General features: G+C 57.7%; 1 protein-coding gene across 7 annotated transcripts in view; it reads right to left on the reverse strand.

Annotated features, from left to right (window-relative positions):
• Positions 1-4,448: 4,448 nt before the first annotated feature.
• Positions 4,449-27,718, reverse strand: part of SRC (SRC proto-oncogene, non-receptor tyrosine kinase) — a 78,213-nt gene continuing 54,943 nt past the window's right edge. For 3 of the 7 annotated variants that reach the window (XM_055265352.2, XM_055265351.2, XM_055265353.2), the window contains exons 3-16: positions 27,127-27,294; positions 25,496-25,753; positions 23,736-23,835; positions 23,433-23,450; positions 16,859-16,891; positions 15,881-15,979; positions 15,597-15,700; positions 13,567-13,716; positions 12,027-12,182; positions 9,590-9,769; positions 8,197-8,273; positions 7,283-7,436; positions 6,991-7,122; positions 4,449-6,700 (exon numbers count right to left, since the gene is read on the reverse strand). In XM_055265352.2, the coding sequence (XP_055121327.1) occupies positions 6,492-6,700; positions 6,991-7,122; positions 7,283-7,436; positions 8,197-8,273; positions 9,590-9,769; positions 12,027-12,182; positions 13,567-13,716; positions 15,597-15,700; positions 15,881-15,979; positions 16,859-16,891; positions 23,433-23,450; positions 23,736-23,835; positions 25,496-25,745 (1,662 nt within the window). In that variant the 5' untranslated portion in view covers positions 25,746-25,753; positions 27,127-27,294 and the 3' untranslated portion in view covers positions 4,449-6,491. The remainder of the gene's footprint in view (positions 6,701-6,990; positions 7,123-7,282; positions 7,437-8,196; positions 8,274-9,589; positions 9,770-12,026; positions 12,183-13,566; positions 13,717-15,596; positions 15,701-15,880; positions 15,980-16,858; positions 16,892-23,432; positions 23,451-23,735; positions 23,836-25,495; positions 25,754-27,126; positions 27,295-27,718) is intronic. The other 4 variants (XM_055265355.2, XM_055265354.2, XM_055265356.2 and 1 more) reach the window with 4 other exon arrangements.

The following is a 27,718-nucleotide window of genomic DNA, read 5'->3' on the forward strand; positions in this document are numbered from 1 at the left end:
AGGAAAGATGTCGGCCAGGTGCGGTGGCTCATGCCTGTAATCCCAGCACTTTGGGAGGCTGAGGCGGGCGGATCATGAGGTCAAGAGATCAAGATCATCCTGGCTAACCAACGTGGCGAAACCCTGTCTCTACTAAAAATACAAAAATTAGCTGGGCGTAGTGGCACACACCTGTAGTCCCAGCTACTCGGGAGGCTGAGGCAGGAGAATCGCTTGAACCCGGGAGGCAGAGGTTGCAATGAGCCAAGATTGCGCCATTGCACTCCAGCCCAGGCAACAGAGTGAGACTCTGTCTCAAAAAAGAAAAAAAGAGAGGAAAGATGTCAGGCAAGGGCACCATGAGCAACGCCTGCATGGTGGGGATCAGGATGCCACAGGTCAGCGGGAGCCAGGCCAGAATGGCAGGTGAGGGAGACACGGCTCTGAGTGGGGCCAGAAGTGGGAAGAGGAAATGAAAACCCATAGCAGAGCGTAAGTGAGAGACGGCTGAGCCACCCAGGGCGTGTGGCTCTGTGTCGGAGATCCCCCTGCTGACAGAGTGGGAGTGGACAGGTGAGTTGAGTTTTCGGAGGTTGCAGGTAAGATGTCCAGGGGTGCTTGCCAGGGAAACTGTCCAGGAGGCAAGCCTTGAGGCTGAGGCTGGACCAGGATGGGGAGTAAGGAGAAGAACACCCCCAGAGGCCAAGTCCAGAGCCTCTGGGACGGGGAAGTGAGGTGAGCGAGAGATTAATGCACAGACACACATGTACACAGGTGCACACGTGTACACAGATGCATACACATACTGACACGGTGGCAAGAACAGGAGGGAGGGAGAAGGGGAAGTCAGGTGGGAGGTAGACGGACAGACACAAAGGCACAGAGATCTGGACACATGGACACATGCACACGTGCCCACACACACGACCTGGGGGTGGAACAATCAAAGAAAGAGATGAGCATTTAATGAGACCACAGCAAGAGGCAGGCAGGAGGCAGAGGCTGACACACAGACGGACAGATGGACACGGCCCCAGGATCCCAGGAGACACGCTCCAAGGGCTGGGTGGTAAAAGCCCCAGAAAGGGGAGGGCTGCGGGGAGTGAGAATCGGGATGGACCTCACAGACGACAAACAGATGGACAAAAAGCTTCTCTCCCTGCCGCTCCCTCCCCGCCACCAACTCCAGCCCCTCTGTCTCCATCCCCTTTTCCTGTCTGTCCTGTCTGAATCTCTGAATCTCTGCCCATCTCTTTTTCTCTCTGTGAATCACAGCGTTTCACAGCCTCCGAGAGAAAAATGGGAAAAGAAGACAGAGATGACAGAAAATGCATAGAAGAGACTCTGTGCGTGTGTGTGTGCATGTGTATGCGTGTGTGTGTGCGTGTCTGTGCGTGTCCGTGCATGCGTGCACCCAGCATGAAGTCTGGTCTGGAGAATGTAACTAGGGAGGGAGGAAGAGGGGGGACAAGAGAAGCGGAGGATGAACAAAGAGACTTTCGAAGCTCATAGGATGAAGCCTGGGAGGCAACAGCAGCAAGGACACGCATATGCCGCACACCCCTAAACACACCACACACCACACACACCCTGCATGCACCCTGGAGACATGCCCCAGACTCCAGACGGGAGGGGCCGAGCAGAGGGTGTGAAATATGTTGGTTGGTTGGTCGGTTTGTGTTTTCCTGTATCTTTCCTATTTTGCCAGAAAGAATATATATTCTTTTTTTCTGTCATGGGGGAAACATTTTAGTTTTCTCCAAAAGAAAAAAATGCATGCAGAATTAAGAGTAAAACCAACTGAAGGCAGAAAGGAAAGGCTGAGGGGACATGGAGCCCTGGGGTCTCATATCCCCGGGAGACACCTGGACACTACACAGGGCCGAAGGAGGGGACAGTGGAGCCAGGAGACTGTGGCCCAGGCAGAGTGGATGACATCTCTCGCCTCTGTGCTCCATCTCTGTGTGTCTATCTCTGTCTCCCTTACACACCGAGTCCAGCACAAGCCAACTGGACACAGGCCCAGAGTGAGGAAGCCCCAACCAGAGAAAGAGCCAGAGACAGGAGTGGGAGAGACAGAGCGACTTTCCGGCCTGCCTTCCCTGAGCAGACACTACCCATGTGGTGGGGCCTGGGATCACTAGGGAGAACGTCACCCAGTCCCTCAAGCGCTTGTTCTAGTGGGCAGGTTGACAACCTCTGCGGATTCCAGGGCGTCAGGGAGAGCTCCCAGGGCCGGTCTGTGGCCTCGGAGATGTGCTTTGCGGGATGAATAGGAGTTTGCCAGGTTGTAGAGAGGGAAGAAAGGGCATTCCCAGCGGTGAAAACAGCCTGGGCAAAGGCATGAAGGTGTGGGGGGGCCTGGGAAGAGTCAGAGATGTGAAGAGGTGGATGGGGAGAAAAATCTGAGAGGCAGAAAGGGAGGGTGGGGACTAGAGAAAGAGAGACAGCAACCAGGCAAAGAGGAAAAGAGAAAGAAATTAGCAACAGTGAGACAGAGAGACACATAGAGAAAGAAAAGGAAAATCAGCCAGGCATAGTGACTCACGCCTGTAATCCCTACACTTTGGGAGCCTGAGGGGGCAGATCACCTGAGCCCAGGAGTTCAAGACCAGTCTGGGCAACACAGCAAGACCCTGTCTCTGAAAAAAAAAAAATTAGCTGGGGTATGAGGGCGCACAGCTGTGGTTCCAGCTACTCGGGAGGCTGAGGCAGGAGAATGGCTTGAGCCCAGGAGGTGGAGGTTGCAGTGAGTCACTGCACTCCAGCCTGGGGGACAGAGCAAGACTCCATCTCAAAAAAAGGGAGGGAGGGGAAAGGGAAATAAAGAAAAAGAAAAGGAAAGAGAAAGAAAGAAAAAAGCAAGGCAGGCGGGGTGTGGGATTTTAAAAACCTACATATTAGGTACAACGTACTCTACTCGGCTGACGAGTGTACTACAAAATGCACCCCTATATAATTTATCCATGTAACCAAAAACCACTTGTAACCCCAAAAGCTACTGAAATTTTTAAAAATTAAAAAAGAAGAAACAGGAAATTGATGTAAGGCCAGAGAGGGCTAGAGAGGCACTGACAGACAAGAGAGAGGAAGAGAGAGAAAGGCTCAGATGGACAAGGAAGAAGAGAGGCCGCGCGGTGGCGGGTCCCGCCTGTCCCGGCGCGCGGGGTTGGGGTTGGACCCTGCCGCGCCGCGCATGCGCACGCCGGACCCGCCGCGGCAGCGCGGGCGAGCGCTTTGTCCCCGTTGTGCTCGCACGTGGCCCCGCGCCCCCGGGCACACGTGGGTCCCGCCGGGAGTGGCCAGCGCTGGGGGTGCGAGCCCAAGCTCACACGGGTCCACGGGCACACATGCTGTTCCCACTCACATCCACGTGAACCCAGCTGCACACCTCGGTGCCCACACACTCCAGGAGCCCACAGGCTCATGAAGCCCCTGGATCTGTGTTCACGCAGTACACACACATTCTGCACACACAGCCAGAGCAAGCGGACTCGCTCACCTCATCGCGTTAATGCCCAAGCACACACAGCCGGGACGCATTTCCATGAGCTCAGGCTCACAGACCACCTAGACAGGTGCTCACACACAAACATCCAAGCACCATGTCTGCGAACAAACAGAGCCCACGCACATACCCCCATGAACACAAAGGCACACGCATCCAGGTACACTCCCACCAGCAAGCAGAGAACACCTACCACAACTTCACATCCAGACCCACATCTCTGGAGACACACGCACACTCACACGCCCCCTACCCCCCGCGATCTCCAGATGCCACCCTGACCCGGACACTATGATGTGTTTGGCTTGTGAAAATAATACTGAACAGAAAAATGTCCAGTTTTTGAAATTTGTTATTAAGCAATGTTGTGGCCACAGTTGACTCCGGTGTGCAGGTGCGTGATCTGATGTATATTTGTGTAAAATAAATGTGTTCATATAGACGGTTGCAAATCAAATTTCAAGACTATGTGCTTTGGTGGTGGGGAAGGAGGGAGGAGGGGAAGGGTCTTTGGATTTTTCATGTTTTCAGGACTTTTGTGGATCGACCCAGCACCCCTGCCCTGCACTCCTAGGAAACACATGAAGAGCACACACAGCGATATTCTCGTCGTGTATTTGTGATCTCCTCTAGGCAGGCCTGACAGCCCCACCCACTCCCCAGTGTCACTGCTACCATCCACCACGGACATTTGAGTCCTGAACTTGTCATGCTCGGGGAAGTCCTGTGATGTGCCTTGTCCTTCTCCCAGGTGCTCACCCCCTAACACAGGTGCAGATGTGCACAAACAGCCACATTCTGCCATAGCTGTCTCCAATCTGATGTCATCACCCCTGCCTTGGCCTGAAGCCCTCCAGCTACTAGTGCTGCCCAAAGACCCCTCGAGGGGCAGTTTGTTCTCACATTCTGCCCCATCTTGCTCTCTAGCACACAGTAGATGTTCAATAAACTGTTGATCAAATTCTGAGGTCTGTTTGTGTTTAATCAGACAATATGCAAAGTATTTACAACCATTTCTGGATACCCCCACCCCCTCCAAGTCTGGGCCTTGGAATTTCAGACCCCCCGGCCCGGCCCAGAGCCAGCAGTCCCCCAGGCCTCTGCATAGTCATCTGAAATCTACAAAACACTGTTTAAAAAAAAAAAAAAAAAAAAAAAGGACAGTATTAAGACACCTTACACAAAGGGCCTTAGGCAGTTGGGGAGGGATTTGAGAGCTCGCTGGGGTGAGTGAGCCCAGATTTGACTGGAATGGACGGGAGAAGACTTGGGTAATGAACACGTATGAAAGGAAAAGTTGAAATTTCATAGGCAGGCACTGCTTGGCCTCCTTCCCCACTGGCAGGGCCTGGCTGGCTCAAGAACCCCTGGCAGTGGGAATGTTATTGCTATGATGAGGGGGCCATGGTGAAATGTACAACATGTTTGGGGGACGGAGCGGGGGGACATTTTCACATGTTAAATATGGACACACACGGAGACACGCACACATGCACACACATACACACACACAGGGACCCTTGGCAAGATGCCACAAACTGTCAGCTGCCCCTTTACAGATGGGCACACTGAGGCCCAGGGAGAATCCGCCACACACCCTAAGGCTGAACAGAGCCAGAGCCCAGTCTCCTGATGTCCCAGGGCTGGGCTCACCATGTATGTCCTGCCACAGGGCCTGGACTGGAGCTGAGCAGTTACAGAGGCCATGGCCACATGTGGGGCAGATTCTGCAGCCCAGAGAGACAGCAGAGGCCACCCAAGGTTACACAGCCAGTCCTGGTGCATGGCAGTGGGTAACACGTCCTCTTTCACCCCCGCTTAGGCACTCTTTTCCCTCCTCATGAGTTAAAGGGTGCCGACTTGGGGAGGAGAACAGGACCAGGAATTGAAATGCCACAGGACAAAGTACGGGGAAGGAGGCCAGGACCAGGGCCTCCTGGACTCTTGGCTCTTCTATGTCTGCTTGATTGCCTCCAGAGCCGAGGGGCTCACTCCCTTTCATGGCCCGCTGGCTCTGAAGGTCAAAAATCACCCACAAGCTGATTGAAGCCTCTCTCTCCACACCTGCACCTTTTACCCTGATTCCCAGCTCAGCCCCACATCTGCCTCCATGCTGTTCCCGACAGCTGGGCTGAGCGGGCAGCGGCAGTGGGAATCTGCCATCTCGAATGCATCCTCAGATCCCTTGTCTCCTGGGCTGTCCCAGTCTTTCCATGATGCCTCCGACGAACTGTTGGTTCCTGAGGATGACAGAGGGAGCACCGGGTTCCAAGCCCGCCTCCACTCTGAACTGCTCCGTGGCCTTGGGCATGTCACATCCCCTGTCTCGACTGTCTCCCCATGGGTGAAATGGGGGCAAGGAAGTGATGATCTCGAAGGGTCCCTCAGGTCTAAGGAGGGCAGGGTTTGAGGGGGTACTCATCCCGCCCACCCATCATCAGGCCAGGCGAGGCCTCGTGCTGCCCAGCCTGGGAGCAGCGGCAGAGGGTCTGTCTCGGCAGCCTCCACCTATAGGCGTTTCCAGAACGGATGGCAAGGGGCAGGGTGGCAGGCAGGCGGGGCCAGGGGCCCATCGCTCCTCTTTGGAAAGGCTCTTTGGCCAGCTCTCGACGTAGATCGGGGGTGGCACAGAAGTGGGGAAGGAGTTCAGTGAGTAGAGTAGGCTGAGACTGGAAAAGGGCACCCTCAGCCCCGGCCCCAGCCCTTCTCCTGGTTCCTCTTCCAGAGACCCACAGAGCTCCAGGAGGGAGTGCGGCGAGAGGCGTGCGGCTACAGCAGGAGCTGGACAGAGTCACTGTGTTGGTCTCGCACACCCACCGCCCTCTCAGGCCACCCTAGGTCCAGAAGCCCCTTCCATGCCACCAAAGAGGAAGGGCCTCGCCCCTGGCAATTCAGCCACACAGAGAGAGGACCAACAGCAGGCAGGCAGAGCGGGGCAAGCCCTGAGACAGGGGCCACCCAGCCCAGGATCCAAGCCGAGAAGCCGGTCTGGGCCCGCCTGCGCCTAGAGGTTCTCCCCGGGCTGGTACTGGGGCTCGGTGGACGTGAAGTAGTCCTCCAGGAAGGCCTGCAGGTACTCAAAGGTGGGCCGCTCCTCAGGCTCCTTCCGCCAGCACTGGCACATGAGGTCGTGCAGGGACTCAGGACACTCCGGCGGGCAGGGCATCCGGTAGCCCCGCTCCACCTGGTCCAGCACCTCGCGGTTCACCATCCCTGTGGGCAGAGCGAGGCATGGGGAGCCCGGCTCCGGTGAGGAAAGTGGGGTGGGGGAAGCTGATGGGGAGGACAGCGAGGACTTCCTGCCTAGGACAGGTTGGGTGTGACCATAGATAGGTCCTGTCCCTGAAGCTGAGAACACGGACCATCGAGAGAGCCTAACATCAGATGCTCAACTTCTTTGTTTTACGGATGGGGAAACAGGCCCTGCAGGAGTCATGACTTGCCCAAGGCCACCAGGGCAGAGGGGTTCAGGGACCAGAGACGGGCCATGAGGACCTTCTTACCAGGGTAGGGCACCCGTCCCTTTGTGGTGAGCTCAGTCAGCAGTATCCCGAAGGACCACACGTCCGACTTGATGGTGAAGCGGCCATAGAGGGCAGCTTCCGGAGCCGTCCACTTGATGGGGAATTTGGCACCTGCAGGAACGAGAAAGGTCAGGGCAGCTCTGACCTCCTGTCACGACCACTCTGCTAGATAAGCACCATGAGGAATGACAGCTGAGGAAAAAACTGAGGCTCAGAGCGGGATGTGACCTGTCCCAGGCCAAGCACGACATACCACACAGCCCCTGCCCACCTTGCCGCGCCGTGTACTCATTGTCTTCAATGAGCCGAGCCAGCCCGAAGTCGGCCACTTTGCACACCAGGTTCTCTCCCACCAGGATGTTGGCTGCACGAAGGTCCCGGTGGACATAGTTCATCCGCTCCACGTATGCCATGCCCGAGGCGATCTGCAGGCGGAACCGCGGGAGCCTGGCTCAGGTGCCACCCACGCCCTCCCAGGGCCACAGAGCACCCCGGGGCTGGAGAGCCAACCACTCCTTCCCCACCCTCCCCACACTTCTTCAGGCAAGTGAAGTCAGTTCACAGTAAATGCTGCTGGCATCGGAAGCAGGAGCAGTGCTCTGCGGGAGTAGGGAGCACAGGGCAGAGGGCAGAGGGCAAAGGTCAAAGGGGAGGCACGAGATCAGATGCAGCCAGGAAAGCGAGGTGACCATGGAAAGAGGCCCCAGCAGACCCAGACACAGATGAGTGCCAGGTCCTGCCTGCTGCCCAAGTCCCCTCTCTGAGCCTCAGTTTTCTCATCTGTCCAATGGGAATAACAGCCAATCCTCGTCACTCCTGGTCATGACGAGGATTAAATGAAAAAAAAAAAAAAAAAAAAAAAAGCTTGTTGAGCACTGCCTACAGCAAGCATGAACACGTCTGCTAAGCGACTAAATGACCTTTATAGAGACGACAACTGAGGCCCGAGGTCCCACAGTAAGTCAGTGACCCCTGATGCCCAGGTAAGGGCTTTCTGCTGCCCAGAATCACCACTCAGGGCACCTGTAAGCAGACCTGATAAATACGTGCGGCAAGTCAATGAGTGTGGAGGCAATCAAGGCAGGCTTCTTGGAGGGGGCACTCAAGAGGCCAGAACTGGCTGCACCAGGTGGGTCTGAGTGCTTGAGGACCAAGGGTGTAGGGAGGCGGGAGGGGCTGACTTACCTGAGCAGCCATGTCCACCAGCTGAGGCAGCCGCAGGTACTTGCCCGTTTCCCCCTTGAGAAAGTCCAGCAAACTCCCTGGGCAGAGAGAGACCCAGCTCCAGCTCCTGCCCTGTCCCTCTGCCAGGATGCAGTGATTCCCAAAACCCGTCCTCCCAGGCGGCTGGCCTTGCTTTAACCCGCACAGCAGATTTTATGTAAACTCATCTCTGAATAAAGTCTCACTCAGTGCTTGTCACTCAAAAGGCAAAGAGGATGGGAAACAACCAGAAGTCCACCTCCAGGTGAACAGGTAAACTGTGCTAATGCAGATAGCGGAGTTCCTGCTCAGCGACAACAGGAACAAACTGCTGGGAGACGCAACAGGGATGCATCTCAGGCCGAGAGCAGTGGCTCCTGCCTACAATCCCAGCACTGTGGGAGGCCGAGGCGGGAAGATCGCTTGAGCCCAGTAGTTTGAGGCCAGCCTGAGCTACACAGTAAGACTCTGTCTGTACAAAAAATACAAAAAAAAAAAAAAAAAAAAGTAGCTGGGCAGGATGTTGTGCACCTGTAGTCCCAGCTACTTGAGAGGCTGAGATGAGAAGATGAATGGAGCCTGGGAGGTCAAGGCTGCAGTGAGCTATGATCACGCCACTGCACTCCAGCCTGGGCAATACAGCAAGACCTCATCTCAAAAAATAAAAAATTTAAATGTAAAAAGTAAAAAAGGATGCATCCCAGATGTAAAAGATTCCATGTATGAAATTCTAGAATAAACAAAACAAATTTATAATGACAGAAAGCAAATCAGTGGGTGCTTGGGTTTGGGGCTGGAGGGTACTGTCTGCAAAGAGCACGAGGAACTTTCTGGGTGATGGAGGTGTTACATATCTTCATTATGGTTAGGGGTACACAGTAAATCCACTTGTTAAAACCCACTGAACTGAACACTTAAAAGGGGTGTATTTTATCATATGTAAACTCTACCTCCAAAAAGTGGAATTTTGAAAAATAACTAATTAGTTTAAAAATTACTGTGGCTCGCACCTGTAATCTCAGCACTTTGGGAGGTGGAAGTGGGAGGATTGCTTGAGCCCAAGAGTTCGAGACCAGCCTAGGCAACACAGGGTCCCATCTCTACAAAAAATAAAAAATTAGCTGGGCCTGGTGACACACACCTGTGGTCCCAGCTACTTGGGGGGCGGAGGTGGGAGAACTGCTTGAGCCTGTAAGGTTGAGGCTGAAGTGAGCTATGATTGTACCACTGCACTCTGGCCCTGACAACAGAGAATTTGGCTCTACGGCATTCCACCTTTGAAGATGCCCATTCTAGACATGAGAGGACATGAGGCTCATGCCCCCTGCCCTGTCCGGAGTGCCCCTGCCCCCTGCCCCGGCCGCCCAGGCCTCACCCTTGCTCATGTACTCCGTGACGATGTAAATGGGCTCCTCCGAAACCACAGCATACAACTGCACCAGCTTCTCATGCCTCAGCTTCTTCATGACTTGGGCCTCCTGCAGGAAGGCCTCTGGAGACATCGTGCCAGGCTTCAGGGTTTTGATGGCCACCCTGGTGGTGCCATTCCAGGTCCCTGTTGAGGAGGGATGCAGGCTGACTCAGTGGAGCCCCCCAACTCCTAGTGCACAGGGATCCAGGATCTGCCCGCCTGGGCGCCAGTGTCAGCTGTGGCCTCCACAGCCATGTGACAAACCCAGTCAAAGCCTGGGCCCTTTCTGAGCCTCAGTCTCCCCATCTGTAAAATGGGTACAATGACAGGGTGCTCCTCATGGCATTGTTACTAGGATTAAATGCTCAAGAGCCAGTAGCTGTTGTCGGGACTGTGACTATTAAGAATGTCCGGGCTGGGCGTGGTGGTCCACGCCTGTAATCCCAGCACTTTAGCGGGCCGAGGCGGGTGGATCATTTGAGGTCAGGAGTTCAAGACCAGCCTGGCCAACATGGTGAAACACTGTCTCCACTAAAAATACAAAAATTAGCTGGGTGGTAGTGGTGCGTGCCTGTAATACTGGGTACTCGGGAGGCTGCGGCAGGAGAATGGCTTGAGCCTGGGAGGCGGAGGTTGCAGTGAGCCGAAACCGCGCCACTGCACTCCAGCCTATGTGACAGAGTGAGATCCTGTCTAAAAAAAAAAAGTCCTAAAGAGCAGCTTATTAGCCTGGACAGACAGGGGACCAACGTTCTAACTCAACCGGTGTCACTTCTGGGTTGGTCATGTTCCCTCTGGGCAGGACTTTGAACGTGCCTCATGTGTTAGCAAATGCAATGTGTACTGGTGGAGGCCAGGGGTGATGTGGAGCTGGCCCAGGGGTTTCTGAGGCTGCTGCCAGAACAAGAGGTCACCTCTGGAGCCCACCCGCCCCCCAGAATGAGACACTGTCCTAAGCATGAGGGCTTGGGGGTCAGGCTGGCCAGAGCCTGACTCCCACCTCCACCTCCTGCCAGCAGAGAGACCATGGGAGAGTCAGTTCCCCTCTCTAAGCCTCAGTTATCTCATCTGGAAAATGGGGATCCATAGTGCCTACCCGTGGAGCTGTTTGAGGACTGAATGAGATTTTAACCACTGGGCCAGCCCCACTGTGAGGGCTCAGTAAGTAATGTGGTTATCATTTCACTACTATCTACTTTTCTAACTGTGGGGCTCTGGGGGAAGCTGCATTCTAGACCAGCATGTTTAATCCAGGTTCTTGTCCCAGCGGGCCTCGAGGTTCCTTTGATGTGTGACCTTGGGCCCGTTCCTCCCAGTCGCTGGGCCTCCGTCTGAGGGTTGGGGCTCAGGCCCATCTCTGTGGCCCTCCTGGCTCAGGCCATCTGCATGTGGCACTTCATGAGTCAATGTGGAGCACCCAGGGAGGAAGTGAGGCCCTTCCCAGGGACAGCACCTCTCACCCAAGCCAGAAATGAGTTTTGCAGCCACCAGAATGGCTGACGCTGTGCATTCACCCAGGTTTTGCTCAAGTCCTCACTTTGTGGCTGTGCCCACACCCTGGCTTCTCACCCCTCTCCCCTCTCACCAGCTCAAAGCCCACACTTCCCCCTCCCGGACGGCCTGACCTCCAGCCTCCAGGCCTCTGTCCCTGCAGTGCCTTCCACCCAGGAGGCCCCTCTGCTCTCCTCCATCAGCCCTCTGGAGGACGGAACGTGGAGGCAGTGGGACTGAGCAGAGATGCAGCTCCAATGAAACCACCTTGAAAACAGCGCACCGTGATCCCCGCTAGCACCATGGGCTTACGGGCTTACAACTGCCATCTCTCCTCCACCCTGGCCTCCGGTCCCTCTGTGTGAGCAGAAAGCAGCCAGTGGAAGAGGGGCCTGGGATTTGTCAGGACTGCACAGTGCTCATGCGTTGCTGTTTCTCCAGGGTTAGACAGGAAATCGCTAACAGGCCCAGACCATGACAGACCTAAGCTTTCCAGCACTCCCTCCCGCGAGCCGGGCTTCTCTCTCCATGGCGAACAACCAGTGTGTGGCCACGCACTGGGTCAGGGTCTCACAACCTCCCATAGGTCCCACTGTCACTAGCCCTATTCACAGTCGGGAAGACTGAGGATCCTAGTGAGGCCACCGGGCTCAGCCTACACAGCAGGTCTGTGCAATGCCCAGCCCTGTGCGCATCTTGGAATCAGGTGCTATGGTTTGCACGGTCCGGGGCACAGCACTTGGGTGGCCACATCCCAACTCAGTGCCAGCCACCACTGGGGAGCTCCAGATTTACAACAGGGCCCCATCATCCAGCAGAGGCAGCTAAAGGCAAAGGGACCAAGGGAGCCTAGAGCTGCCACACGGGGTGGGAGTGGATGCCTCTCCCGAGGGCAGGGGCCAGGCCTTACCCATCCACACCTCGCCAAAGCAGCCCTGGCCCAGCTTGACCTCCAGCCGCAGCGACTCCCGAGGGATCTCCCAGGCATCCTTGGCCAGGCCCTGCGTCTGCGGCTTGGACGTGGGGCATACGGTGGTGAGGCGGTGGCACAGGCCATCGGCGTGTTCTGAGTAGGAGGCAGGAGGAGCAGTTAGATGGGGCTTCTGCCCTGGGGCCTCCCTGCCCCTCAGTGTGTGTCGCCCTACATGCCAGATGCACGCAGAATTCCGGGGACACGCAGGGTGCCCTCAAAGCCAGGCGTCTACATCTGTGTGCACACAGCCCCACCCCCACACAGGCCCACAGTGCTTTATGCATCTGCTGAGTCAGTCATTCAGTCAGTCATTCAGCAGACAGTAGGGGTTGCCAGGGACCCTGCGGGGAGGGAACAAGTCCGGGGAACCTGCCCTCAGGAACTCAGAGTCCAGGGAGGAGCCCCACTTCCCTAATCACCTCCCAGGACCACAGATGTGAATGTGACTGGAGAGCTGTTCGCGCAACAGCAGGAGGGTCCTGGGAGGCTTCCTGGAGGAAGCAGCAACCGAGCTTGGATGTGCAGGAGGGTGAGGGGTTAAGTAGGGAAGAACCCTCCAGGCAGGGGCACAGCCAGAGCAAAGGCTCTGAGGAAAGAACAGCCGCAGGGCTGGAGAAGCGGAGGCCAAAGGGGCGCAGGGAGCGGGTGGGGAAGGGTGGCACCAGGCGGAGGTGGGTAGGCAGTCGGGATTAGACCACTCGGGGGGCCGGTGGGGGTCTTTATCCCAAGATTCCAAGACAGCCCCTGGAGAGTTCTGATCTGAGGGAACGGGGTTCAGAATGAGCCACACAGTGGTGGCCGAAGAGACAGAGAGTGGTGGGTGATCCCAGAGGAAGTCAGGAGGCCGAGGTGAGAGGAGGAGGAGGCTCGGGGTGGGGAGTGGACCAACACCTGTGCACAGAGGCCATGCGTGCCACAGACACACAGGCACACAGGCACCCGCAGGCCCGTGACACTGCAGTCAGCTCCGGATGCCCAGGTGGGTGGGCTACAGCACTGCGCCCACGCCCGAGCCCTCACCCAGCACGCAAGCCCCTCGAGCTCCCTCTGCCGCTCTCTTCCCTCTTTGCTGCAATCGATCTGGCCGCCCCCTCCTCTTCTCCCAGCAACCGGTTCAGACCGGTCCTGGGGCTACAGAGACAAACGACACCAGCCTCTGTCCCCTCCCTTCCAGCTTACTCTGGGGCTCCTCAGGGCAGCCCCCTCCATATCAGCCAGCTGCAGAGAAAGACAGGGAGTGGGATGATGCGTGGAGCGGGGAGAGAGGGGGACAGGGAGGAGGGGGGCTGGGGGAAAGAAGAGGAAGAAGAAGGAGACAAGGAAAGGAGGGAAAAGGGAGGAGAGAGGAAGGCAACGGGGAGGGAGAAAGTGGGGAGGGGAGCAGGATAACAGAAGCCCCCACCCTTCTAGGCTCCAAGGCCCCTCCCCAGGGTCTGCAGCTGAGGCTCTGCCCGCCCGCCCTCCGAGGCTGGCTCACTGGAGTAGTAGGCCACCAGCTGCTGCAGGCTGTTGAACTGGGTGCGGGAGGTGATGTAGAAGCCGCCGCTGTCCAGCTTGCGGATCTTGTAGTGCTTCACGTTGAGGCCCTTGGCGTTGTCGAAGTCCGACACTGAGAGGCAGTAGGCACCTGCGGGGCACCGAGGGGAGCCGTGACCGCCACGCCCTCTCCCCCGCAGGCGGCTGCTCTGGATGCCGTTCTGTGCCTGCCTGACATTGGAGGGAACGGAGGCCCAGGCGGGGCCCCAAGCCCACCCTGTCTCTCAGCAGCCAGCCCCGGGGCAGCCACAGAGACAGGGCCAAGGGACCCAAGAGACACTTGATTAGAACGTCCTGCCATGCATCCTTGGCCCCAGCAAGACCTCCATATCCCAGGTGCGCATCCTAGCTATGAGACTTGGAGGGGTTGCTGGCCCTCTCTGGGCCTCAGTTTCCTCCTCTGCACAAAACGGGTGCTCCCAGGGCTGCTGGGGAGATTCCATGCAACCACACATAGAAGGGCCCGGCACACACTGGGCACTCAATAACTGTTTGCTGGGAGCCTGTGAGTGGCTCCCTGTGGCTGTGTGGCTCTGGCCTAACTGCTTTCCCTCTCTGGGTCAGCTCGCGGGGGCACTGTCCATGTCCCCCCAACCTCCTTTCTGAAGACAGGCCCAGGCTCAGGCGGGAGGGGGTGGTTGGCAGAAGCTTTGGCCGTCATGGGCAGGAGACCACGGGCTGGGTGTGGCCTGAAGGCTGCCTGGGTCAAACGGGGCCAGACCGGGTGCCTCCCCTCTTTCCCTTGAGCATAGAAAAGCTTTTGGCTGGAAAAGTTTCCTCCCATCCAGCAGGCCTGGGTAGGACCAGAGGCCAAGAGACGCCCAAATGGCATCAGGGAACAAGGCTGAGCCCCGGAGGCAGGGGCAGAGGCTCCAGTGGCCAGGGACGGGCGTTCTCAGGAGCCTGGCCAGGCGGTGCACAGGCATGGGGTAAGCCCAGCCCTCCTAGCCCACAGACCTCCCCCTCTGCGATCTTCAGGGGGAGATTACAATCCCAGCGTACAGAAAAGAGGTCCAGAGAGAGAAGTGGCCAGCCTGGGGTCACCCAGCAAACCAGAGACAGGGCTGGGGCTCAAACCCACATCGAGGACTCAAAGCCTGCCTTAGGCAACCATGATTTTCTACTGATGGCCTGGGCTGGTGCATGAGGAAGCCACAGGCCTGAGGCTGAAGCCAACCCCGGCCACATGTGCATACACACACAGGCATGCCCGTGCCCAGTGGCCACATGCTCACACAAGTACACGCTCCCCAGGCCCTCAGGCACCAGACAAACCACAACAGTCCATTCCCACACAGCAACACACGGACAATTCCATCCCACATGCACACACACACACACACACCCAGACGTACACACAGCGTGCACACCCGCACATGGCTGCACGACTGCTCGTAAATGCACAGCTCGACATGGATGCTCTGCTCCCCATCTCCCGCCGAGCCCCAGGCCCACAGGAAGCAGCCCAGCTTGGTTGCCATGGTGACGGCAGCCTGCAACCCACTTTCAGAGGGGCTGGAGAGGAAGGGGATGGTCTTCATTCTCTGGCTCGGGGGAGGGACAGGAGAGGGGCAGGGACCAGGACTGCGGTCGGGGGAGGGCAAAGCCAGGCTCCAGCATCCAGTGCAGCCCAGGGACCCCTGGGGAAGGGGAAGAAGCGGGGCTCATTGTAGCAGCACCTACCCTGGAAACAAGCCTGTTACTGTGTGACACTCAGACCTCCAGACAACCTATGTCCATCTTTCATCTGAGAAAACTGAGGCCAGAGAAACTAAGCCTCATCCTTCTCTGGACATCTGGCCACCACGGGTTACTCAAATGCACCTCCCTGACTTTGATCCTGCCATTACCTGCACCCGGAAGGCTCTTCCCTCCCTACTCCACAAACCAAACTCCTGCTCATTCCACAACACCCAGCTCAAACCACTCACAGAAGACTCAGTATCCATTGGCCAGCAAGAGTGCTCGTACCTTTCGTGGTCTCACTTTCTCGCACGAGGAAGGTCCCTCTCGGGTTCTCCGCGTTGAGCAGTAACCGCTCTGACTCCCTTCTGGTGATCTTGCCAAAATACCACCTGGGGGTGGAAGGACGGAGGATGGTGCTGACTCTCCGGGCTTCTGCCCACTCACAGTGCTTCTCCCTGGATATGGCTGGGGCGCTGGGCAGCCAGACCTCCCACCCCAGCCCAGGAGAGGCGCTCTGCACCGGCAGTGTCCAGGGACGACGGGTAGAGGCAGCCAGAGACGGTACTCACTCCTCGGCCTGGATGGAGTCGGAGGGCGCCACGTAGTTGCTGGGGATGTAGCCTGTCTGTCCCGTGCTGAGCGAGTGGGCCAGCCACCAGTCTCCCTCTCTGAGCAGGGACAGAAGGAGGGAGGAAAGGAGAAGGGGGCCGTCAGCCACAAGCCCGGTGCCCACCATCCTCCTAGGTGCTGTGCTCAGGGCTCTAGTGGCTGAGGGAGGCCCAGGGAGGTGGTGGGGCCAGCGTGAGTCCCCGCAGCATGCCAGGTCTAGCTGGCCTGGACCTCCTCCCCTCCCTGGCCCAGACGCCTTTTTGCCAAAGCTGGATCAGATGGACTTCGTCTTGGACCAGGGCAGGACTGGCCTTGGTCATCTGAGGCTCAAATCCATAGGGGAGGAGTCCCGGGACAGGAAGAAATTCATTTCCTTTCAGATGTACCAAGACATCTCAAGATGCCGAGAGCTGCCCTGGGAGGGAGGGAGGGAGCCCCCTGTCTCTGCGGGCAAGTAAGATTGTAATAGAAGAGATTCCTGGCTGAGAGAAAGTCAGGTGAGACCTACAAAGTGTCCCCATGCTCTGAGATTCGGAAGCCGGCTCCTGGGAGCTGGTGAGACCTGGGTGGAGGCAAGCAGGGGCCCTTCTGGGACCCAGTGACCATCCAGGCCCCAACCCTGCAAACTAGAGCAAGGCTTGCCTCTGTCCCAAATCACGGGTCACACTTAAAGGGCTCCTCGGCTGAAAACTACAGGCCCCCTCCTCCAGCCTACCCATCTGCAGGGGGAAACTGAGGCCAGAGGGGGCTGGGACTTGCCCAAAGTCACACAGTGAGCCCTGTCAGAGGGGGTGAGGTGGCAGATCCCCAATGCCCAGGGCACTTCTATGCGAAAGTGAGGAGAAGGAGTGGGGGGTGTGATGGGGATGGGGCAGGAGGAGCTCCCGGCGTGGTCGGGTCCCCTGGGCCTGGGCGGGAGCGGGGAGGGGTGGAAGTACCTTTGCAGCCATCTGAATGTGAACCAGGTCTGGCTGGAGCGGGGGTCCAGAGACACAGAGGAGGGAGGAGAGAGCGAGAGCCCAACAGGAGAGAAGAGGCAGAGATGGGGGTGGTGAGAGGCAGAGAGTGGCAGAAAGAGCAGGGGAGAGAGCGGGAGAGCCAGGCGGTGCTGGGGACACGGGACGAGGGGGCAGCCACAGAGGCCTCACATCCAAAGCAACCAAGGGGACAGGGACAGGGTCCACAGGGAGTGAGGAGAGGTCAATGGGCAGGGAGACCTGGGAACTAGGGTCCAGCCCCCTCTCATTCCCATTTACAGCTGGGAAGACTGAGGCCAGAGAAGCAAAGGCCTCTTTGCTCAAGGTCACACAGCTGGGCCCAGGATCCTGACTCCCAGATAGAAGGAGCGCCCCCTACAGGGTGCAGCAGGGCTTGACAGCTTGCTGGGCTCTTCTCAATCCAAGGCCACTTTTGTACTTCACCAGGACCCTGAGAAGACACACGGCAGGCAGGGTGGCCCCCACCCACAGCCAGGGCCCAGAGAGAGAAAGGCCCTTGCCTACAGTCACACAATCTGAACATGAACCTGGATCCCTGGCTCCCACTTCTTCTGAGCTGCCCTTGGCCATATTCTTCAGCCCATATAGAAGATGGAGAAGTTGAGGCCAGGAGGGAGCAGGGCTTGGGAAGCCAGCCCTCCAGGGACCTGTCGGAGGACAGGTGAGCACCTGAGACCCTGGAGTTCGGCCGGATGGCTCGAAGTGAGCCAGAGGGTGTTGTGTCCCCTCCTGATGGAGTGAGGCCAGGGGGTGTGACTGGGGATGTGTGGCCTGTCTTGGCTCTGTGATGGCTACACACACACTCAGGCAGGGGGGCAAGCCTTGTGGGGTCACTGGAGGGAGGGCCCTGGAGTAAGGGGGCAAGACCCAACTCAAGGAAAGAAGCCTTTGGATGCCCCAAATCCCCACCCACCTCCTTGTTGTACACCCACCCGGGGTGTCCACACTTGTCTCTCCCACTGACCCTCAAGGCCACCCTGCAAGGGAGGATGGCAGGGCCCCAGGCCCCAGATGAAGAAACTGGCTCAGAAATGTCAAGGGATCAGCGCAGGGACACACAGCACCCAGGCCAGAGCAGCCCAGCACTTTATTTATTTATTTTTTTGAGATGGAGTCTCGCTCTATCACCCAGGCTAGAGTGCAACAGCGCGATCTCGGCTCACTGCAAACTTCACCTCCCGGGTTCAAGCGATTCTCCTGCCTCAGCCTCCTGAGTAGTTGGGATTACAGGCAAGCACCACCATGCCCAGCTAATTTTTGTATTTTTAGTAGAGACGGGGTTTCACCATGTTGGCCAGGGTGGTCTCGAACTTCTGACCTCAAGTGATCTGCCTACCTCGGCCTCCTAAAGCGCTGGGATTACAGGCATGAGCCACCACGCCCGGCCAGCACTTTCTTTAGAGAGTTGGGGAAACTGAGGGACAGAGGGGTGCAGGGACTTGCCCAAAGCTACAAAGCAAGGACTCAAATCACAGAAAACAGCTCTCTGAGATCTTTCAGTTCAAAGCCTCCATTTACCAGTGGGGGAAAATGAGACACAGACAGGCCAGTTATTTGCCCAAAGCCACATGGCCAATCGATGGCAGAGCAAGAGTGAGAAGCAGGGCCCCTGACTGTCCACAGCCAGGCACAGTAGGGCCTCCCCAGGCCACAGAGAGGCTGAGACCTTTGGGAAAGCCAGTGGCAGATGAAAGAGGAGGCTGCAGGGCGGGGGCAGAGGACAGGCCACAGCGGGAAGGGGCCAAGGTCTAAGGCCAGACGCTAAAAATTGAGGCCGTTTGACAAAGCTGCAGTACGCAGGCTGGCCGGCCTCTGGGGAGCCTCCAGCCACCCACTCAGAGTGGAAGGCTGGCAGGAGGCCTGTGCTCGGAGGCCAGCCAAGCAGGGCCCAAGAGCGAGAGGAGTGCAGCTGATGCTACCCAGATTTCAGCGAGCAGGGCTCCCGGCTCCCCAGAGTCAGCCCACCTGTGAGTCTGAGGTTTCATGGTCCAGTCTGGGGGTTTCATTTCACAAGGGGCAGGGAGAGAGATGAGATGCACTCCAATTTTACTGAAGGACCCAAGGTCCAGTCTCAGCCTGGCCCCTGATTTAGAGGGGTCTGAGGGAATGGGCTCCAGTGCTGGACTGCCCTAGACACCATCCCAGCTCACCACTTGCTGGCTGTCTGACCTTGGCCCCTCCACACCACACTCACCAGTCTCAGTTTCCTCATCTGCAGGGTTAGCCATGTCTCCCTCCCACGATATAAAATGCCAGAACAGACAGTGCACGGTGGCTCACGCCTGTAATCCCAACACTTTGGGAGGCCAAGGTGGATGGATCTCTTGAGGTCAGGAGTTTAAGACCAGCCCAGCAACATGGCGAAACCCCGTCTCTAATAAAAATATAAAAATTAGCCGGGCATGGTGGTGCATGCCTGTAATCTCAGCTACTTGGGAAGCTGGGAAGCTGGGAAGCTGAGGCAGGAGAATCACTTGAACCCAGGAGGCAGAGATTGCAGTGAGCCAAGATCGCACCACTGCACTCCAGCCTGCGCCACAGAGCAAGACTCGGTCTCAAAAAAAAAAAAAAAAAAAAAAGCCAGATCAGAGCCCAGCACAACATGCATCAGCTGTTAGATCTGGATTTAGCTAAAAAATAAAAATAAAAACAACTAAATCGGTATTTCCACAGTGCCCCTTCCTACTCTTCAAAACGTTTTTAAAAACCAAAGCAGCACAGTCCTAGTCTCCAACAAGGATTTGCTGTGTGACCTTGGGCAAGTACCCTGCCCTCTCTGAGTCTTAGTTTCCTCATATGTAAAAGGCAGACAACATTCACAGAATTTCCCTTGCAGGCAAAGTGTGCAAACAGTGAGCGTCATGCTGGGCTCAGAGTAAACAGAGATAATGACCGTGATGATCATGTGAGCCTCAGTTTGCCCACCTGTGAAATGGAGGGATCAATCCCCAGCTTCCCCTGTCAAGGGCTTGGAAGGCTCAAACCTGCCTCCGGTGGCTGCGGTCACCAGTCATAGCAGCATCAAGCCATCAGGGAGAGGAGTTCTACTGCATCCAGCACCTTTCCCCGGGCCTGGTCCTCATCAGGTGGGCAGCAAGCAGGGAAGGAAGGGAAGCCTTCCCACCCATGGCTAGAAGAGGGGCCAAGAGTCCCAGAGCCACGATTTTTCACAACTGCTGGTCACCAGCTGTGTGACCTCAAGCAACTGATTTCACCTCTCTGAACCTCAGGATCCTCTTTTGGGGCCCTAATCCCTGGGGCCAGTCAGGGTGGCGTGTGGCTCAGGGGCACGGCAGCTTTGGAACTTGGGACATGTGCCAGCGTGGGCACTGACATTCGCTCCCTTGGGCTGCTGGGACTGGTTGGGAGGGCACTCTGGGGATGGCCGCTGAGCTGGTGCACCACAGCTGAGGCTGGCTGGGCGGGCAGTGGCCAGGAGGTCAAGTTGCCAAGCCCCAAGACCTGGGGCACATGGTCTGTGGGGTGAGGGAGGAACGAGGCAGGGGTGAAGCCAGCACAGGTCTCTGGAGGAGAGCATGAAGGCAGGGCCCGGAGGCTCTGGACTCCTGAGGTGCCCCCTGCCGCCATGCCCGCGGCAAGGAGGCAGAGGCCAGCTGAGGCGCTGTTGCCCAGAAGCACCTGCCAGAAAACTCCCAAAAGAAGCTCCTGGAATTTGGGTGGGAGGAAGGGGCAGTTCAGGGAGCAACCCAGAGTCAGACCCAGAGGGGCCCTGACTCCTGAGACTCAGATGTCAGATGAGGGAGCTTGAGGCAGTCAGACCTCAGCCCCAGAGGGCTTCCTCATGCCCAGGACCACACAATACCCAGAATACCAGGACCCAGCGCCATGTGGCACCAAGATCCATGACGGGGGATCTCTGGGTCTGCTACTGCGAGGACCCCCACTTGGCCAGACCCCATCCACAGACGGGTTCCTCCTCTAGCTCTCTACTACCCTGACAGCCAGCCCAGCCCCCACACGTGCCTGGGCCCCATGCTAGATTCAGAAAACCCCCCACTCTTACAGGGTAGGGGAGGCACTACACAGTAATAGGCCCTAAGCACTGATGGCGGAAGGACATGCACGCAGGCGGGTCCCCGGGGTGAGGTGTGAGACTCGAACACCTTAAATTCAGGTGGCCCATCTATAAAGCCCCGCCCCCCAAATCCCTTTCCCTCTCCTCTTCTACTAATACCATTAGCCCCCCACCTACACCTCCCTCCTTCACTTCTTTTTTTTTTTTTTTTTTTTGAGACAGAGTCTTGCTTTGTCACCCAGGCTGGAGTGCAGTAGCACGATCGTGGCTCACTGCAGCCTTCAACTCCTGGCTCAAGCAATCCTCCCACCTCAGCCTCCTGAGTAGCTGGGACCACTGACACACGCCACCACACCCAGCTAATTTATTTTTATATTTTGTAGAGGCCAGGTCTCCCTGTTTCTCAGGCTGGTCTCAAACTTCTGGGTTCAAGCGATCCTCCTGCCTCAGCCTCCCAAAGTGCTGGGATTACAGGCGTGAGCCAGCACACTCAGCCACCATCTCCGACGTCTAAGCGAAGGAGCGTTGGAACATTGTGATTTGAGGAGGGGCTCCCAATCCACCCACCCACATCTCCCAATTAGCTACCCCAGGGTCTTGCCTGAATGAGATTCCATCACTTCCAGGCCTCCTGGCAGCCCCAGCCTCCTGGCCAAACCTCCCCCAGCCCACCCTCCCTGGAAGGCAAGAAGAGTGGAGGGAAAGGGCTGGAAAAAGGCAAGCATGGGGCTGCTCTCTGACTCCAGGTGAAAAAGGAAGAACCAAAGTTCTCCGAGCCCTTCCTGCCTCCACAGCTTTGCCCCAGCTGTCACCCCAGTCTGATACACTTGGTAGAGACTCCACCAGGACTTCAGAGCCATCCTGCTGACACCCCTCCCCTGCACAGGCCTCTCCCTCCTGTGGCCTCTGCTGCACCTCCACTGAGCCTTCCTGAAAGGACCATGGGTCGGAGGGCCAGCCTAGTCTTCCAGCTCTGCCACACTAGCCATGTGACCTTGGGTAAGTTATTTCACCTCTCTGGGCCTCAGTTTCCTCATCTGTAAAATGGTGCAAGTAAGACTTCCCATTTCTCAAGGCTATGGTGATGCATAAATAAAATAATGCGACTTCAAGCACTCGGCACAGGGCCCAGCTCACATAGAGAGCACAAGAAACAGTGACGTTGTCACTGCTGTTCATTCATCCTGTTCACCATCACCTGCTGGGCACCCGCCACTGTGCTGAGTTACAGGTGCTATGGGGACCCAGAAGTGAGGTGCACCAGAGAGCCGCCCTCCAGCAGCTCCCACTTTAGGGGGGAAGCAGAAACAAACAGCTGGTGACAATAAGGAAACTGTAGCTTCGCACCAGGACTCTGCCATGCAAGGGGGGAGGGGGAGCCGGGAGAGGCCCCCGCCACCCCCCGCCGAGAGCAGCTTGAGGAGGGCAGAAAGTTGCTGCTTCGGTTCCAATCCTGGCTTTGCTACTTGGTAGCTGTGTGACCTTGGACAAGGGCCTTCACATCGCTGAGCCTCAGTTTCCTCATCTGCAAAATGGAGACAGCCCCCTCCCCGACCACTTCAGCCCTGGCTAGACTGCAGAGAGGAGTCAATATGAGGACACAGGTGGAGACGACTGGCATGGCAACTGGCACCTCTGTTCCCTTTTGCCCCCCTGAGAAGGCAGTCCTGCACTGATCTTGAGCGATGAACAGGAGTTCCCCAGGCAGACACTGGAGAAAGGGCATTTCAGGCGAAGGGAAGAGCATGCGCAAGGCAAGTGGGGCATGAGCAAGCCAGACACGCTCGGGGCGGTGGAAACCCCCAACTTCCTTAGCCAGGCCTTCGAGGACACCCAGGGATCGATTCTCCTCTGCCCTCTAGAACCTTCCTGCCTTCCACACCCATGAAGGCGTCAGCCCCCTCCAGCCCGGCACCCTCCCGCAAGCTGCCCTTCCACCACCTCCACCTGCCAGAGAACTTCACTGGCTTTCCTTGGAGGCCCTTGACCCTCGCAGTCCCTGTGGCCATCACCGGAGGCAGGCCCACGGCAGGGGCTCCGGGAGCTGACTCTGGGCTCGCCCACTGCCTGACTCTTGGCCTGGACTGGGGCCATGGGCTGTCTCCCTGGCCACATGCTGGCTCCAGGAGGGCGTGGCCAAGGCCTTCCCCACCCAGGCCATCCCCGTCACAGCACTGGCTCCTGCATGCAGCAGACACTTGGGTGGGCTGACAGGACAGAATGGGAGGGTGAGTGAGTAGGAAGGTGGATGGGGAGGAGGTGTGCAGGAGAGTGCAATGGAAGGGCCCCTGATCGCAGCCCAAGTTAAGGTCCAGGACCTAATCAAATTGGTGGAGGGGGGAGAGGAGAAGCTGGGAGGTGAGGAGCAGCCAAGAGAGCCAGAGATCACAGGCAGGGAGTGGAAGCACATGCAGACAGCAGCCCCCACCCCCTGCAAAGCACCCCACCCAGCCCGCCGCCCACGGAGCATGTACACACCTGACATCCACCTTCCTCCTAAGGGCCAGCGAGAGAGAAGCAGAGAGAGGGAGAAGCTGAGAGGGGACTGGAGGGAGCAAGCGAGAGCCAGGGATTGGGACGAGTTCCCCACGGCTGGGGGAGCAACAGCAGGTGCTGCCCAGGGCGAGAGTGCAGCAGGCGCCTGCCTCCACACTGCCCTGGGCTTCACACTGCCCTGGGCTCTGCACTGTGCTGCCCTGATGCCAGATCCTGCATGAGCCCCTGCCCGCTTTGAAGTCCCACCACCCAGGCCTGAGGGGCAATAGGGAAGGGGGCACTCACGTGTTGTTGACAATCTGGAGCCGCTCGCCTTTCTTGAAGGACAGGTCTGTCTCCGTCCTGGACTCATAGTCATAGAGGGCCACAAAGGTGGTCACTCCACCTGCAGAGAGGGGTGGGGTGTGTCAGAACGGTGGGGCCACAGCCAGGGAAGGCATGGGTAGGAGGGCCCTGTACCCAGGAGGAGTGGATTTGTCTCCCACACACCACAAGTGCTCAGCCCAAAGACAGCCAGGTTCAGTGAAGATGGGCCCGTGCACATGTCCACTGCATCCGTGTATCTGCGCATCCCTGCAAGGGCATGTGGGAGCGGGAGCATCCCTTCCTGTCCGCGTCCGTCCCCGGGGCTTTGGGCAGTGCTGGGTGCTGGCTTATCTGTTTGGTGCCCATCTTGCTCTAGGACCAGAAGTCGCCAATAGCAAGCATCTTTGTTTTGTTTCCAGAACCAGGCACATAGTAGGTGCTCAAGAAAGAGCTATAGGCTGAACAAAGTGGTGAATAAAGAACACTGCCCCAGGAGGCTCGCTCTCTCTCTGTAAAGTGTGTCACTCTGGGGGCTCCTGGTGTCCAGGAAGATTTGGCTCCAAGTAACTGCCCCCTCAAAAAGGAGCCCGTACCCCCTTCCACCATTTTAAGCTACAGCCTCCACCTCCACACATCCCCCAGCCCTCCCTTCCTGCCTCTTTCGTGCCTTCGCAGCAGCGCCACTTCTAACACCCTCCACGAGCTGCCCTTTGCTTCCTTCCCCCAGGTGGGTTCTGTCTGCACCGCTGGGGCCCGGGCAGCAGAGGAGCCCTGGCCTGTAGTAGGAGCGCCACATATACTTCTTGAACAAATGAATGGTGCGTCTGTGGGTCTGTTTCTCTCTTGGGCGTGCGTCTGCGTCTGAGGGGTCCAAGCCTGTCCGTGTGTCTCTGAGTGTTCGCATGTTCTCGATGCACCTGTGTGTATCTGTCGCCTTGGCGGCCACGATGGTGATTTCCAGCTGAGCGTGTGTCTGTGTCTTGTGTGTGTCTCTGAATGCGCTTCTGAGGGCATGTGCGTGTGTCTTCAGCTACAAGTGTGAGGTCACCTGTGCATGTGAGTTTGCATCTGGGTACAGCTGGGCTGGGGATGTGTCTGCGGGTGTCTGTGACCCTGCCTCCACTCCGCATGTGTGCGTGTCCCGGGCGGGGGTGTAGCCGTGTGTGTGGCCCAGCGTGTGCCTGTGGGGAGAGTGCACGGGTCTGAGTGTGAAGTCTGCGTGGAGTGTCTGGGGCACGGCCGCGGCTCTCCAAGCGGCCCTCTCCGGGGCTGCGGTGACCGCACAGCGCCAGCAGAGGGCGCAGGGGCGCATCCTGGCGCGGGCCCAGCCTGGGCCGCCTGGTGCCCCGTTCCCCGAGCGACCCAGCAGCCCCTCCGCCGCACGTGGGCCGCGCGTCCCGACTCATCTCTGGGCGGACCCAGGCAACGAAAAGGGCCTGGGCGCCAGGTAGCAGCAGGCCCGGTCCCCGCGCCGCCCCTCTCTGTGGGCCTCAGCGTCCCACTAGGACCCCATCACCAGACCCCGCGTCCTCTGCGCCTGCTCCTCCCCAAAGCCAGCGGCGGCGGCGCGGACGCTTCACAGTGTGTACGGCCCTCCCCGCACACCCAAGTCACCCAGGGGCGCTACCCCTGGCGAGAGGAAGGGCCTGCGCAGAGGGGGCGACCCCGGGCACACAGCCCCGCCGCCTCCCCGCCGTGGCCCCAGGTGGGCAAGGACCCCGCGCCGCCCGCGCACTGACCGGCCAGCGGGCCCGCCCTCTGCGGGGAGGTGACGGTGTCCGAGGAGTTGAAGCCTCCGAACAGCTTGGGCTCGGCGGCCGCGGGGGCGAAGGCCGCGCCGGGGCCGCGGTGGCCGTCGGCCGAGGCTGGCTTGCTGGGGGTCTGCGAGGCAGGGAAAGCGCCCCCGCCAGCGCCGTGCACGTTCTCGGTGGGCTCCAGACTGCGGCGCCGCTGGCTGGCGTCCTTGGGCTTGCTCTTGTTGCTGCCCATGGTCCTGGCTGGAGAGAGAGAAGACACTGTTCAGGCAGGGCTGCTGAGGCCCCTTGGCCGGCCTCCCTCCCACCCATTCCACAGATGGGGAAAACGAGGCCCAAAGAGAGGCACCAGGGCCGGGCATGGTGGCTCACGCCTGTAATCCCAGAACTTTGGGAGGCCGAGGCGGGTGGATCACTTGAGGTCAGGAGTTCGAGACCAGCCTGGCCAACACGCGGAAACCCCGTCTCTACTGAAAAAAAAAAAAAAAAAAAAAATTAGCCGGGCATAGTGGCACGTGCCTGTAGTCCCAGCTACTCTGGAGGGTGAGGCAGGAGAATCGCTTGAACAGGGGAGGCAGAGGCTGCAGTGAGCCCAGATCCTGCCACTGCACTCCAGCCTGGGCGTCAGAGGAAGACTCCGTCTCAAAAAAAAAAAGAAAGAAAAGAAAAAGAAAAAGTAAAAAAGGGACAGGGCACCAGCCTCTTTGGGATAGTTAGCCTCTCAAAACCTCGATGTCTTCATCTGTAAAATGAGCCGTAAGGATGGCATCCATCCATAAAGGGCTTCCTCGGTCCAGCGCCAGGAACGGAAGAAATGCCTCATAATCAGAAGCCCTGACCTTACCCACCCACCTCCCCCTGAGTCACTGTTTCCCTCCCTCCTGGCGGGGACAGTATCTGAGCCACGCCTATGTCCCGGGCACCTAGCACATGGAGGGGGCTCATTGAGGGTTTGTTGAATGAATATGTGGCTGACGGGAATTGCCTAACGCTGGAGAAAGGTGCTAACAGTGGCAGCCAAGGCCGTACAGCGGGAGGTTTGAAGCAGAGATGGCTGGGAGCTCACTCCAGCCACAGGGCCTTCACACATACCATTCACACTGCCCAAATGCTGTTCCCTGGCCACTTCGCCAGGGTGACTGGTGCCTCCTTCCGTTCTCAACTCAAAAGTCCCCTCCTTGGGAAGTGTTCCCCAAATCCTTTCACTGGGTCCCCCGACTTCTGTCTGTCTTTGATAACATGTGGTCCTGTTTTGTTTTTGTTGTTTGAATTCATGTGGTTAAGTGACTACTGTCATGGGCTCTTGTTCATCTTGTTCACTGCTGTGCTCCCAGTGCCTAGCATGGGGTGTGGCACACAGTAGGTGCTCAGTAAACAGCTGAATGAATGAATGACTATTTAAGAGCTAAGGGACTTCAGAGCCAGAAACCTGGGAGGTCCAGAGAGACGGAAACACAGAGTAAACCAAGTTGAAAACTCCCCCTGACGCCCACAGTCCTGCCACCACCCTCTGCCTCCCACTTCCCCATCCGCAGGCCCTGGCTGGTCCCAGCTCCCACCCAGACTGGCCGGGGTCTGCCCGCTCATCTTGAGCCCTGATAGGGCCATCATCTCACCTGGTAGAAGGCAGGGGCTGTCCCAGAGGACCTGGGAGGCAGCCTGGGGTCTTGGCACGAACACCAGGTGTGGAGTCAGGGGTCTCGAAATAGAGGCCCTGCTCCACCTCTCCCCGCTGTGTGTCCCTAGGCAAGTGGCTTCCCCTCTCTGTGTCTCAGCGTCCTCATCTGCAAAGCAGGGATAAAGCAGACATCTCAGGACTGTTTTGAGGATGTCATTAGAAAGAGAAATCATAATGGCACCCACTCTCTGATCACTGTCCATCAGGCTATGGCTCTAGCAGGCCCACTGCTAAGAGCCTCCTAGACCTGAAATATCCTTCAACCCTCCCAAAGCGTTTTCAACCCTCTCAAAGCAAGAGCGAGACAGGGTATGGCATGGTGGTGAGAGCGGGCTCTGGAGCTGGACTCTCCACATCCAGATCCTGGCTCTACCCCTAAACAGCTGTGTGACCTTAGGCATGTGACTTAACTTCTCTCTGTGCCGTGTTTCCTCATCTGTAACGATGGGGTCATTGTGGTAAGTGCACAAGACACTGTAGGGTGCTAGGGGCATCACAGGTCACCCTGCACCTCAGCCGTTATTGATATT

The sequence above is a fragment of the Symphalangus syndactylus genome, chromosome 24 (genome assembly GCF_028878055.3).
Source record: "Symphalangus syndactylus isolate Jambi chromosome 24, NHGRI_mSymSyn1-v2.1_pri, whole genome shotgun sequence".
In the NCBI taxonomy this organism is placed as follows: Eukaryota; Metazoa; Chordata; class Mammalia; order Primates; family Hylobatidae; genus Symphalangus; species Symphalangus syndactylus.